This window comes from Portunus trituberculatus, chromosome 46 (assembly GCF_017591435.1).
Source record: "Portunus trituberculatus isolate SZX2019 chromosome 46, ASM1759143v1, whole genome shotgun sequence".
NCBI lineage: Eukaryota > Metazoa > Arthropoda > Malacostraca > Decapoda > Portunidae > Portunus > Portunus trituberculatus.
Window position 1 is genome coordinate 4,447,956 of NC_059300.1, and position 15,000 is coordinate 4,462,955.

Below are 15,000 nucleotides of genomic sequence, written 5' to 3' on the forward strand. Positions count from 1 at the left end.
AGAAAGTGGAGGAGGGGACGATAAACAAAAATCGCTGACGAAACAACGAAAAAAGGAAGAAAAGTACAATAAAGTAAAGGAGAGGGATGAAGGGAAGGAAGACGAAAAGAAGTAGAGTTGTTACTTCCGGGTTACCCATAGACTGACTGTATGGTATTGGAAAAGACCTCGGAGAAGACCTACCCTCTCCCAGGCCCCCTTCATTATAGAAGACTTGCAGCTCCAGCCTCTAAAACCTCATTGGAGAATAGGCTGGAAGAGAGGAAAGGCTGGAAGGAGGACGAGGAGGAGGACGGGAGGTAAGCGTATAGGAAGCAAGAGGGCAGTAGGAGAGAAGGAACAATGTCGGGTAGAAGGGAGAGATGGAGAGATAGATCGGTAAGGAGGTTAGCTGTAATAAATCCATTGAGAGTCATGATTGTACTGGTAGTAGTAGCAGTAGTAGTAGTAGTAGTATTAGTAGCAGTAGTAGTAGTAGTTGTAGTTGTTGTTGTTGTTGTTGTAGTAGTAGTAGTAGTAGTTGTAGTAGTAGTAGTAGTAGTAGTAGTAGTAGTAGTGGTGGTGGTGGTGGTGGTGGTGACAGTAGCAGCATCGCGTCACACCGTCGCATGTGAACACCTGGGCTGTGATTGGTCTGTGCCTTGTTGACGTAATGATGCGGGTTAAGGTCACTATCAAAGGACAATACAAATGTCTCTGTCGATCAAGAAAAAGGAGGCGTGACCCCCATTTCACCACACCCACCCACGCCTCTACACACCCGCCGCCACCACCGCTACCACAGTCATCCACCATCACCCTCCTCTCCATCACCAACACCAACCACTACTATTACTTTAGAAACATTTAACTTTTTTATTACGTTTTTTGTAAGTATTTGTAAAGTTTAATGTATTATTTTACTTTTTATATTTTTTATTGTTATGTGATACTTCAATGCAGTTTTATGTATATTATGAAAACAGTATTTTGATTTGCCACGACTGCCACCACCACCACCACCACCACCACCACTGTATACTACTACTACTACTACTACTACTACTACTTCTCACTTCACACACACACACACACACACACACACACACACACACACACACACACATTCTTCCCTACCCTCAGCTTGCTCGCCTCTAACTCATGTTTTGTCTGCACTTCACACACTTAAACATTCAAGCACACTTCTTACACATTCGCACCCCGCCTTCCGACCCTCAACTTCCATTACGTACACTTAAGCACAATACACACCCCACAGAAGCTCCCCTTACAACACAAGCACCATCTACACTTGCTCTGTCTATTTAAACTTTGATATTTACACCTTTACTTCAACCTCATCGCCTCTACTTTAGATATACACCATGTTACACTCATACATACACGAAAATAGTAATCTCCTACACATCACCCCTGCCTCTCCTTTTTGTACAGCAAGAGAGCAAGCAATGCAAGCGAGAAAGGTCATTATTTCTCATAGTGGTAGTGGTAGTGACGGCAACCAATCACCGCATGACACACAGCTGGCAATAACCAATCATATACGAGGTGACACGATCTGGCGTTCTAGCGATGATAGATTGGATAAAAAAAAAAAAAAAAAAAAAAATGACTACAACAAAGCGTTTCATGAAGTTTTAGAGATGAACTAAGCGAGCGAGTGACTAAGTGAGTGAAGTCCTAATGCAATAATACCGCCTTGACATGATTGTAAAGGCGTCAGGAGACCACCACCACCACCACCACCACCACTACCATGATCACTAGCACAAGGAGCATAACCAAGAAAGTCAGTGCCAATCATGCTCCCTTATGCAACGGCCCATTGAAACACGACAAGCTGTGAGGGTTTGGGGCGAAGCAGTCTCGTCACGCAGCAAACTATCTCGAAACACTGCGTCGTTTTCAGCTGACTCAGCGGAAATAATTGCTACTCTCTCTCTCTCTCTCTCTCTCTCTCCAGGAGTGAGCGAGCCAGCAATGTTCTCAGGACAACCTTCATTCAATAGGGAGAAATTTTGATTGGAATTTTCACGTGGTGGGTGTGTGTGGCCATGGCAAGAGAGAGAGAGAGAGAGAGAGAGAGAGAGAGAGAGAGAGTGTGTGTGTGTGTGTGTGTGTGTGTGTGTGTGTGTGTGTGTGTGTGTGTGTGTGTGTGTGTAGATGGGAGGCAAATAGAGGAGGACAGGTGTAGACAGGTATGACAAGGTGAGGGTGCAGGTCGCCAGGATCAGGTTGGGGGGCGAGGTAGTAAGGCAGCATAGTGAAGGAGAGAGAGAGAGAGAGAGAGAGAGAGAGAGAGAGAGAGAGAGAGAGTGGGGGAGAGGATCATAACACGCTGAGGGGCATGAGTTTTAACCTTTACCCACTGACCTACTTAGCCTGCCTCCCTCTTCCCTCTCCCTTCTCCTTCACACTCCTCCTCCTTCTCCTCCTGCAAGATCCTACACGCCTCACCACTGCCACCTCTATCCATTCCCTGCACAAATTGATGGATAGAGAGTTGGAATAGAAAACAAGAGAATGCAGGCCAGTCTTTTTCAGGGGTGACAATGATGCTTTTGAAATCTTATAACTCATTACACGGAGGCGAGGCGAGAAAAGAAACAAAAAGAGGAGAGTTGATGTATTTAGAAATGTCACCAAGATTGCTTCAAATGTCGCGTCACTGTGACTGGGAAATTGTGATGGGGATGAGTGGTGTCTGTGTGTGTGTGTGAGAGAGAGAGAGAGAGAGAGAGAGAGAGATTTAAGGAGTGTGAACTGAAGGAGAAAGACGCGTAAAAGGAGATCATAAATATGTGTTGATAGAATATAAACTCGGTATCTATATTTTATTTCTTATTTACGACTTCCTTCTTTTACTACTACTACTACTACTACTACTACTACTACTACTACTACTACTACTACTTTTACTACTGCTACTACTACTACTACTAATAATAATACATAATAATAACAATAGAATGTAAAGTGTCAATCTATGCACTTTCACGGCCATTATTTCTCCTCATTCGCACGAAGAAAAAATATAAACACACACACACACACACACACACACACACACACACACGGAGAAAACGACAGATAGACAAACAAAGAACACAAAGACACTGACTAGTAAAGAATAGTTAAACAAAGGAGAAAGGAAACACACACACACACACACACACACACACACACACAGTCACAACCACACCTTCCCTCACTCACATGTACAAACTTTATATTCCACGTCATGTCACCAGTTTGACCTTGAAAGTCACAAGCAAGACCCACTGACCTGCTGCCCCTCACCTGCTGACCTCGTTCTTCAGATAAGGAGGAGGGGGGATGAGGTTGCAGTAGGGGTTGAAGACAATCCCCCTCCTCTCCACACACACACACACACACACACACCTGCCGACTTACACTAATCTTTCACTTATAAACATATAACTATTTTTTTTTTATTGGTAGTAGTAGTAGTAGTAGTTGTTGTTGTTGTTGTTGTTGTTGTTGTTGTTGTTTTAAAATCAATGAAATTAATCTGTTATTTTTTATCTTCTCGTGCCATTTTATAACTTTTTTCTCTATGACCAACAATTTTTTAGTTTTTTTTTTTTTTGTCACGTTTTCATTTTTCCCCATTATTTCTTTCATTGCGTCATTTTTCTATTGTCTTTCTCGTTGTTCTTCTTTTTCCTTTCTTCCAAATCCTTATTTATCTTTACTTCTCTTCCTTCTTTTCACCTTTTTGTTTTCCCTCATTCTTCCTCATCCTTCACGCATTGTCCTTTTCCCCTCCTCCTCTTCCTCAACATGTCAATCCTTCCTCTTCCTCCTTTCTCCTCTCCATCATCCTTCTTCCTCTTCCTCCTTCATTCTTTGCATCTTGCCTGCCTTACTCTGGTCAGCCTTTCCCTCACCCCACACCTCCACCCCAACCACCCCCTACCTCCACCACACCATCGACCATATGCCTTGTGGTTGTCTCTGCCCTTCATTCACCACCACCACATCTGTAAGGACATTCCTCCTCCTCCTCCTCCTCCTCCTCGTGCACTTCACCATCTCCTTCTTTACTCGTGTGCTTCCACCGTCCCCCTCTCTCTCTCTCTCTCTCTCTCTCTCTCTCTCTCTCTCTCTCTCTCTCTCTCTCTCTCTCTCTCTCTCTCTCTTCCTTCTCTGAGTCTCCTAGGACACTTTCACCCGTGCTCGTGTCTTCCTGTTGGTGGTGATGATGGTAGGGATTTTGTCAGTGTCCTTCGCGTCTATCTTATAAAGCGCATGATGTGATGATGGCAGTGGTGCTGTGTGTGTGTGTGTGTGTGTGTGTGTGTGTGTGTGTGTGTGTGTGTGTGTGTGTGTGTGTGTGTGTGTTGCAAGTGACCCTGTGGTGTGGATCTTATGGTGTAGTGTTGTTCTTATTCATGGTGGTGGTGGTGGTGGTGGTGATGGTGCCTTTCAGAGAAGCGCTTACCTTATCATTATCGGGGGAAAGGAGATAAAGAAGCGGCATTTATGGTAGATACATGTCCAGGAAGTGCTAATTACCTCCTAGCATCGTGTATGTATGTCTGTTTGTATGTCTCCTGCAACAACAACAACAACAACAACAACAACAACAACAACAACAACAACAACAACAACAACAACACTTCTCCACTAATGAGTCAACAGCTCGCTTCCCGTCCACGGCCCTGCTGGCACTGACAAGGCCTCTCCTCCTCCTCCTTCCTCCATCATCACCATCCCTTCCCCTCTCCCCTCCACCCTCACAGTAGCCTTGTGGGACCCCTGACGTCACACAACACTGACGTCACAGCAAGAACTACAGAGATTCTTTCACTCTTTTATAATTCCCTCGCTTTTAAGTCACAAATTGAAGTCAAAATCCACCGTGAGAGGTTTGTCTGTGTCTACCGTGTTATTTATTATTTAGTTGTCCGTCTTCATGCTTGTCTGACGCAGGAAACATTGCAAGAAGTGGATATCTGAGAGTGACACGTCCCCGAGGCCTTGAAGGGGTCTTGCGGGTGGAGGATGAAGGAGGGGGTCGTGGGTGGATCGCGGGAAGACTCCTGACCTCTTGAGTAGGGGGGAGGGCCAAGCATTGACGAGGGTCCCAGCCACACACACACACACACACACACACACACTGTCTCGTCAGAGACTGCAGCAGATCAGAGTGAAACAGTGAAACACTCAAAAGAGTCAGCTCAGAGTTTTATAAATCTTTCAGTCAGGTTTTGGTCATTTTGTCTAACATTTTATTTGGTGAAGCTTCTGTATTTAGCTCACCAGTAAAGAAAGGTCACACCATCACTCCACAAAGCAACAAAAAAAAAAAAAAACATCTAACTATATCTCATTAGAAAAATCATGTCATTTTTGCTCCTTTTTTCGGGTTTGGCAGAGGAAGGCGAGGCACAGCAGAAAAGAAATCCAATTTTAAGAGCTTAATGTTTGTAGAGAATAGAGATTTTCATTAGAACACACAATTAGAGCAAAAGTCAGCCAGAATAGTAAATGGCCCGATGAGGTTACTAAAACATTAACAGTCCCTTCCCACAAAATAAACTTAAAGGGCACCGCAACGCACCCAGCGAGGCCACAAGCAGGAGGGTTCCCGCGGCACCTCCTCTCCCTCAGTGACAGGATGCAGTCACCATCAGTTACTTTTATACCATTACTTCTCATCTAACACCATGACACTACCTGGCTCTGGTCTATCCCCACCCTCCCACCTAACCCCCCCATGGCACCATATGGCCTCATTGCGGTGCCTTGAAATCAATGAGGCGTTCAATCAGTCAACCTTCCTTCATTTTCATTTTCCAATAACAGTTTAAGATTTCATGAAACTTGATATAATCTATATACAGCTTTGTGATTGATAATAATTATATTCCAAAGGCTGGACATTATTTCATGCAAGGCCCGTCATAATACTTTCACACAGCTTAAATTTTGTTGCATTTCCTTAGCATTTATTAGTACCCTTCATTCCTCACCAAGCAGAGAGGTGACAGGCACATCTCAACAACAGCTAACTCAAGTAACTGATTAAAGACTAAGAATAACAATGACAGTAATCTATAGACCTTGGAAAACTAGCCACAACACCCAAGGTTCCCATGGTCTTTGTCAGGCAGAACACAACAGGCTTAAGGAGACAGGAAATAGTGCCAGCAATGTCACACTCACCTTGACCCGCGTTGAGTTGTCCCTGCATTGAGTGAGGAGTGCCAGGGGTCCCTTCATCTCATCCATGCGGGTGATCACGTTCCGCATTCGTTTTGGTCCCTTCCCTCGTATCAGACCTGGATGGAGGATTGGTGGGTGACAGGACAGCAGGGCGTGGCTATGGCAGGCTCACCGTGCATCCGTCAGTGGAGCACGGTAGCCACGACCAAAGGCTGTACAAATGTTGCAATGACTTTCTACAAGTAAAAAGTGACCAGAATGACCAAAATGACCAAATGCCAAGATGTCATGGCCTGTGTGTCAGTGTTAGGCTTACATAGCCAAGCTGTGTGAAAAGTTTGTGATGAGTGGAGTGAGTCATGATTCCGTCTACAATATTCATTATCACATTCTTGTTCAGCAAAATTTATCCAGTTTTCTTTTACGTTTTTTTCAGTTAAACTTTATTGCCATTATTGAAAGATTATTAGCACATAAATTGAACATTATCTCACTTATTACACAAAAACACAATGGTGAATATCCATCCCTCACTAATAATATTATTAGAAGCTCAGGTTATATATTAATGTGGTCTGTCTACACATGTGATAATTGATTTTCTTTTTCTATTTCAGGTAAGACTGAGTAACATCCCTGACAAACAAGTGGTGCAGTAAGTACTGAATTGATGTGCTGTATTTGTTGTGTGTAAATATCTAGTTTCTATAAATACATCAGGATTAAAATGGCAGTTTACCTTGCTCTGCGGTGAACTTCCGCTCCACCGGGGCTTGGCGTACCATTGGCCGCGGGATGCCCCCGGGCCCTGGTACCTGTCAAGGGAGGGACCCCTCAGGGAATTGTATTATGAGGCTTAACTTTGGCACCATAAAGCAAAATATTGACATAGTCATGAGTTGACAGTTAAAATTAGTTTTATGATCTGCACACTTCTTGGTAAACATTTATAAGTAGTAATATGATAAGTGCATCACACAACTTCAGGATAAGATATTCAAGGAAGCTATTTTGGTTAAAGTGTGTTCATCAAAATCATAGCTTCAAAAATATATCAGCAAGGAACTTATCTACATGATGGATGCAACATGAATGCAATCATTACATACCCATCCCAGCCCCAGAGTGCAGTACTAGCTACACTGTTTTGTGTCTATACATTCCTTTTTGTAAATAGTTTTGGTTAAGGTAAGGATCTTTATTAACATTCATACATTGTACATCATATATTTTGTGGCACATAGCCTTGTATAACCTTATCTTATTGCTCACATGAGAGCTGAGCTGCCAAGGATGCAGTTTACCAAAACAGTACCCACTATGTCCAAGTGCCTTGGCAATCAGCTGCTCCCGAGGCAACATTGCCGGCTGTACAATTACCTCCGCTAACTTCATACACTAATGTATAACATCTATACTTATTGATGACATGTGCATCTTAAACTACTATAATTATTGTGGAATGTGGCCAGCATCAGCGTACTGCTGCAGAAATTTTTTTTTTATTAGTGTTGAATATCTCCTTCATTTTAGTTAGCATAAAATTTGTATGTTAGCATTAATGCACTGCTAGATGGAGAAGAGTTTAGCAACACTGAATACTTTATTCATTCTAGTATTTAATATGTATGTCAGTGTTCCCCACTTTGACTTGTCTCAGTGAATCAGTGCTGAAAGGAAACCAATGAGTCCGTACTTGGTGTGCACCATACTGTACACTGCTAGGTGGCAGTGACAAGCGCCTCTGTTCCTTGCCCTGCTCTTCCCCACTGAAACATTGAGGCAGCAGCATTTGGAGACAAATGCCGTTAGTTGTTTTAATCTAACTCTTGTATAAAAAAGGACAAACAATACCTACACTCTTCAGTATTACAAGAATGGTGACACAACATTCACCTCATACCTCACCATTACACCTTATAAAACAAGCACTACCTACTCCATCATCGCATCACCACACCACTAGCCAGGCCACCAGTAAGGACACCACCAACGAACCTAACAACTAACTAACCAACACAAGTCAAGGAGTAAAGGAAAGTACAACAATCGCAACACTGACGAAGAGCAAGGAGCCAACACAAAAATAAACAAACCTAACCACGGCCAATACCACCACCGAACACTTCAAACTAACAACAATCCGCATCACCATAACACAAAAGCAAACACAACCACAACCACCACCACCATCACCAGACCACGTGACCAAAACAAATGTAAACAAACCACCACCACCACCACCCGTCACTTACACCAGGCAGTTCCCGCTCCACATTAAAGCTTTGGCCGTGCACTGTTTCCCTCAGCTTGTACAGGTCCTCAAACTCTGGCGCCTCAGGGTCAGGGAGCTGGAGATTAGTAGAGGAAAGTGCTCTGGCAGGGTTAAATTTCCCTGACTTAAAATCTAACTCCTCGTCTTGACTGGCCATGTTTACACTGAGGTGGCGCCGCCCTGCTGGCCACCGCGGGAAATTGGTGGCGCGTGATTTGAAAGCCAGATTGCTCGTGTCTCTCCGCCCTCTCCGCCACACTATTGATCCACGCTTGCCACTAGTACACGGAAGCATGAGTCGTGTGTTAGGAAAGGAAATGATGATGCAGATGAAGGTGTCTGGAGGTGTCGCAAGTTTAACAACGGCACTGCTCTGGTGATTTCGTCTTTTCCTTCCTGTTCTTTTGTTGCCATTATTCAAACGTCCGAACCCGGAACACGTTCACAAGATCATCTCACTCTCGGTCTCTTTCTCCGCTGGTCTATATTTCAGCCTCTCCGTTGTAAATAGTAGCATGTGTTGTGTTATCACAGAAAATGATGAATGAATTCCTGAAGATGTTGACACCAGTGAGACAGAGATAGAAACGAGTCCAGTAATTATTCATGGCGGCGTGTTTGTTAAAGTGGACATGAGAAAGAGACATGAGAGAGAGAGAGAGAGAGAGAGAGAGAGAGAGAGAGAGCTCCTACTTTGAAACCGATTTAAAATGGATATCTAGTTACTTGGATACTGAACTAAAGAGAGTTTCCAACGTCTTGCAGCAGCAGCGGTAGTAGTAGTAGTAGTAGTAGTAGTAGTAGTAGTAGCAGGAGTAGTAATACATTGAATTATCACGTGTCTTTCTAACGCGTTCCCGTTCATGAGTATATTAATTTATTTATCTATTTATTTATTTATTTTCAGTTATTAAATGTCTCGTTTCTCTTCGTTCGGTGCTGAGTAGTTCATAAGATGTGATCTTTAAAACTTTCCATTACTACGTCGTGTTTCTCTTCCCCATTTATTTATTTTATTTATTTTTTTATTTCATTTCTCGACTCGTCAGTGAATAATACATTTCCAATACTATCTGCCTGACGTTGTTCTTTTTATTAATGCGTGAAAATTTTATATACTCGTAAGAGAGAGAGAGAGAGAGAGAGAGAGAGAGAGAGAGAGAGAGAGAGAGAGAGCTCCCTTTAGTAAATGTTGACGATGTTTGGTTGGTTCTCTTGCTGCACACACACACACACACACACACACACACACACACACACACACACACACACACACACACACACACACACAGGTTTTTACTACGACGAACCAAATGATGACGATAATGATAATAATAATAATAATAATAATAATAATAATGATAATAATAATAATAATAATAATAATAATAATAATAATAATACGCTGCCTCTAACATCTGCTGCAGGTAAATTATGAAGCAGTGACAGCCGAGCAATTATTTCAGCTTTCTTAATACCTTGCGATCCATTCTTAACAGTGTTCAAAGGAGTAAGGGCCAACAGAAAAAAAAATTAAATACGACAGTGTTCGATATTTATATACTAATGGAGCTCTTTACATTAGTTGTTTATCGGGTTATTGCCTTACTTGTTACTGGTTTTTGTGTAGGAGAAGAAGTGGTTGTAGAGAAAGGTGAGGAGTAGGAGTAGGAGAGGGAGAAGAAGACAAGGAGGAGGATATAACAAGCAGCAAGCATCACCGTACCTTTTAGCCCATACGTGTCTGTTACTTTGCTACATTGTCTCAAATAAAACACGTTAGGTAATAAGAGCGAGGGAGGATGAGGAAGAGAACAATAAGACAGGAGTAAAAGATTAACTCAAAGAAGTAAATGATTAACTCTCTAACTACATTTTGGCGTCGCAAAGGGAAGGAAAGAGAAGGAAGAAATAAGGAAAAGATTAACTGATTTCAGCTAAATTTGGCATCGCAACAAGAAGGAAAAGGAAAGGGAAAAAAGAGTTTAACAAAATTTCACTACATTTTAGCATCGCAGTGGGAAGGAAACGGGAAGGAATATAAAACGATATGAGCTTATCTACTTTATTTGCTTTGTGTATCCGTATCCAGCAATAATCTTAAACACACAGAAAATCCCTCTTATCCTTCCCCACCTCTTTCCTATCCTCATCCTCATCCTCCCTCACTCTGCCTCAACTCCCGCCTCGCCAATATTTGCACCCAGGCCTTCGTGTATCTCTCAGGGTTCGCTTTATGTGTGAGCGTCAACGACTTTTAACTGAGGCAGAGTGTTTCGTCCTTGACTTCAGCGCCGCGTGCTTTATGGAGTGAAGTGCACGATAGAGACGCGTTCATTATTAATAAAGAATTTTACGAGTGATGAAAATAAATGTCTCCGCCTCACGGTATTTTGGTGGGTGGATGGAGTGTGGGGGTGTTGGTGCCCATAGTAATGATGGTGAAGTGAAGGTGCAGTGGTGGTAATGGTGGTGGTAGGAGGAGTAAGAAAATGATAATGATCGTAACTAATGCTAGTGATGATTATGATGAAAGGAAGGAAAACTAGTAGTAATAGCAGGAATTGATAGTGAAAACAACAACAGCATCATTATAATACTCAAGCTGTCTTCCTTCCCTCCCTCCATCACTTCTTCTCTTCCTTCCCTCTCTACCATCCCCACAAACACTTCTATAACCCTATCCCGCCCTTCTCACTGTGGCATATCGGCTCCTAACCGCCCTGAGCCTCTGGGCCTCCGGTGTCGCCCTCGAGGAACCGCGCCGCCTTCTCGCGGGACAAGTTAATCCGCCGCCGCACGACACCGCTCTCTCGGGCCACAACACCTCGCGGGATTAGGTGCGAGTATGCGCGAGGGCGTGAAAATGTCCCGGCCCTGATGATTACATGATAAGCTGCGCCGCGTCACATAAGAGAGAGAGAGAGAGAGAGAGAGAGAGAATTTTCACAGGTATATTTATGTAACAAGGAATATTTGGATTTTCTTTAAAAGTATAGATTATTAAAAGTTGAACTTGAAAGCAGAACAACACAGGCTTGATTAAAATTTTATATACTACTACTACTACTACTACTACTTAACTACACACACACACACACACACACACACACACACACACACACATTGGAGGGCATGGATGCGGTGAAATCTATACAGAAAAAAGGCCTGATATATGTAAGAAGCCGTTCATCAAAGTCGCCTCAGCTGTGTCTCGGCAGCTGGCACGGGGCGGGCTGAGCGGCGACCACCACCATCACCACCGCCACCGTCACCACCACCACCGTCACCACCACCACCACCATCGCCAGTAGTATTTCAGTGGAGAATTCGTGTTTCTTCTTAAAGCCCTCTCATCTCGCGCCCTCAATAGTCACTTAATTTTAGACAGGGTTACTGCCAGAAAGTTGTTTGTCTGGGCGAGAAATGCAAGTAGTTGGTGGTGACGTGCGGGGTTACTCGTGGTGGTGGTGGTGGTGTTGGTGGTGTTGGGGAGTTGGTGTTTCCTGTCCGTCTGTCTGTCTGTGCTAGTGGTGGAAGTGAATGAATTTATGATAAAACACTCCAGCATCACTGTGGAATCATATCAAACATTAATCAGTCCAAGTCATTAATATTAATTGGATTTGCGCATAATTACGCGAGAAGCCAAATCAGGCACTTCATTTACGGCCGAGCACACCTGTACATAAAACTAATTACTCTGATGACACGCCGACACCTGGTGATTTCACGCGACACCTGTCCTATACCTGCTGGCTGCGGCTGGCTATACCTGCTGCTTCCCCTCTCAACCCTCATTTATTCTTGCTTGATGTAAACACTATTTTCTCCTCAGTGATGTATTTTTTTCTATTACTCTATGCGATACAGAATACTACAAACCTAACTTTATAATTCAAATACCAAAAAAAAAAATTTGTGTAGGTAATATAAAACTTTATGTAATTAAGATACGTGTTTTTCATTCTTTTTTTTTCCTCATTATTGTATCATTAATATCTACAGTGGTGGTACACGATGGATGTTTATTTATTCATCTTCTTGTCTGTTTGTCTCTCTATAGCGTGAATGTAGATTGCATTGGTAGTGGTGGTATTTTTTTTTTCTTTGTTCGTCTTTTCATCGTAATTATTTTTTACGGCGGCGGTGGTGGTGGCTGTGGTGGTGGTTGTGATGGTGTTGGTGGTGGTGGTAGGAGTATGATGTTGATAATTAATAGCAGATATGGTGGAAATCGTGATGTTAAAAGTACGTAGTAGTAGTAGTAGTAATAGTAGTAGTAGTAGTAGCTGTAGTAGTAGTAGTAGTGATGGTGGTAGTGGTGGTGGGGGTGGTGGTAGTGGTAGTGGTGGTGCTGCTGCTGTGCTGGTCTTACTTGTGGTGGTGGTGGTGGTGCAGGTGGGTGGCGCCAGGCTTGGGAAGGTGCCAGGGGTGAGCAAAGTGGGCTCGACTCGGTGGGTTGCTGGTTATCGAAGTGTTCTTGCTGGGTGTGGGCGGTGGGCGGTGGCCGGCAGTGGTGGTGGTGGTGTAGGTGGGCGGTTGTTGGTACGTACGTGAAGTGGTAGGTGTTGAAATGGTATTAGTGTGGTGTTTCTTTGGTGTCACTTCACTGGTAGTAAGAGAGAGGTGCATTGGGTGGTTATTAATGGTAGTGGTGCTGGTGATGGTGGTGCTGGTGGTGTGTGACATTGTTACTGGCGTGTGGTGGCAGCCAAGCCGAGAAAAGCTGCAGAATGTGAGGATTACAGCATCACCTCGCCGCCGCCGCCTCCTCCTCCTCCTCCTCCTCCTGCTTTTGTGACTTCCACCACCACCACCATCACCACTACTACTACTACTACTTTTTACATATACTTATTATTAGTTACTGTATTTACTACGTGTGGTGCTCTGATTGCTAACACATATGCTGTTGGTCTCTCCGACCTATATGCTAACTCATAGTGATCATTCGATGTACAAAATTACTCTTAGAGCTTGAATCCTTTCGTCAGTAAAGAAAAACAGCACATACACACGCACACAAAAACGCTTCAACAAAAAAGGTGGTTATTTTAGACGCGACATGCACTCAGGTGGGAGACGTTACTGGGAAACTAATTTAAAGTAACAGACCAATGATTTTCAGAAAGATTTACCCTGATGCAGATGGACGGGAATGTGGTGAGGAGGGATGAGAGTTCGCTAGGAGAAGGAAATTAAAGAAACTGAAAGAAAGAAATGCTTGAGTGTGTGTGTGTGTGTGTGTGTGTGTGTGTGTGTGTGTGTGTGTGTGTGTGTGTGTGTGTGTGTGTGTGTGTGTGTCGGAATTACGTCTAACTTGATTTAACAAAAGAAAAGAAATACAAAAGAGGAGAAAAAAAACGCACATTTCACCGCGGATCAGAGCCAAAAACACGTACAACTAGTAACAAATTAGAGCGCAGTGATGTTATGGTGAAGTGATTTGCCACAAAGGAAGTACACGGAGATTGCCTGGGCACTGCAATATGTAGGAGCCGAAGCATTACAATTAGAAGACCGGTGGGAGTTACGTGTGTGTCGGGCAGGGCGTCGGCGGGAGGCAGTTGGCGGGTGTCGGGCGAAGAGATGTCGTCAAGGGTGTGTGAGGCAGATTGCACCCGTGGCCTCGGAAATAACGTGTGGCTGACACCTGACGCCTCCAAATTAGAGTAACATTTGCCGCGTTGTTTCAGGAGTGATGAATAATCCAGCCGAACCCTGACATGATGTACGAATGTCTGTCTCTCTCTCTCTCTCTCTCTCTCTCTCTCTCTCTCTCTCTCTCTCTCTCTCTCTCTCTCTCTCTCTCTCTCTCTCTCTCGAGGGTAGGAGTCAGTTTTGATCAAGTATGCACTGATAAATTGAAAGAGAGAGAGAGAGAGAGAGTGTCACTTGCTGCTGCCGCTACTATATAACACCTCTTGGGACTGAGCCTGTGTACATGGGAAAATATTTAACGCGATTTGTGGAGTGTTATTTGAAAAGTGTTCCGTTTTATAGCAGTGATTGTAATGGTGAGGTGTGTACATAGGTTTGTGGAGCAGATACTACCACACAGATGCCGCTTTTTCACGTATGGGAGTTTACGTGAATGCTTGTACTCTTTGATTTTTACATTTTCATGGGTATTTCATTGACATATGCCTAGGTTTTGGTAGCGATGCATTTTAGTAAATTAGGAAGATTATCGCCTCATGCCGTCCCTTCTTACTGTAGTTGATATCGGTGGTAATGGTAGTGGTAGTGGTGGTAGTGATGGTAATGTTATTCCTATTACTGCTACTATTGTGAAAAAAAACATCGAGTATTATTATTGTTATTGTTATTGTTGTTAGTAGTAGTGGTGGTGGTGGTGGTGGAGTTATTGGTGGGGTTATAGTAGTCAATGTTCTGGTACTGCTGGTGAATATATGAAGGAGAAAGCACTATTCACGCTGGCATTGTACTTCCACCGAGCGACCCACGACCTTCTGGCTTGATCGACCCGTGACAGCAGGGCGGCGAGTGACTGACTGGCGGTCCTCTCT

The 15,000-nt window shown here is 43.5% G+C and overlaps 2 protein-coding genes across 8 annotated transcripts in view; one reads left to right on the forward strand and one right to left on the reverse strand.

Moving 5' to 3' along the window:
• Positions 1–8,777, reverse strand: part of LOC123519790 (U7 snRNA-associated Sm-like protein LSm11) — a 19,608-nt gene extending 10,831 nt beyond the window's left edge. The window contains exons 1-3 of the mRNA XM_045281307.1: positions 8,448–8,777; positions 6,932–7,007; positions 6,193–6,308 (exon numbers count right to left, since the gene is read on the reverse strand). Of these exons, the coding sequence (XP_045137242.1) occupies positions 6,193–6,308; positions 6,932–7,007; positions 8,448–8,762 (507 nt within the window). The 5' untranslated portion in view covers positions 8,763–8,777. The remainder of the gene's footprint in view (positions 1–6,192; positions 6,309–6,931; positions 7,008–8,447) is intronic.
• The window catches only part of LOC123519788 (ecdysone-induced protein 74EF-like), a 382,075-nt gene that overhangs the window by 205,322 nt on the left and 161,753 nt on the right, over positions 1–15,000 (forward strand). The gene's annotated exons all lie outside the window — the stretch shown is intronic.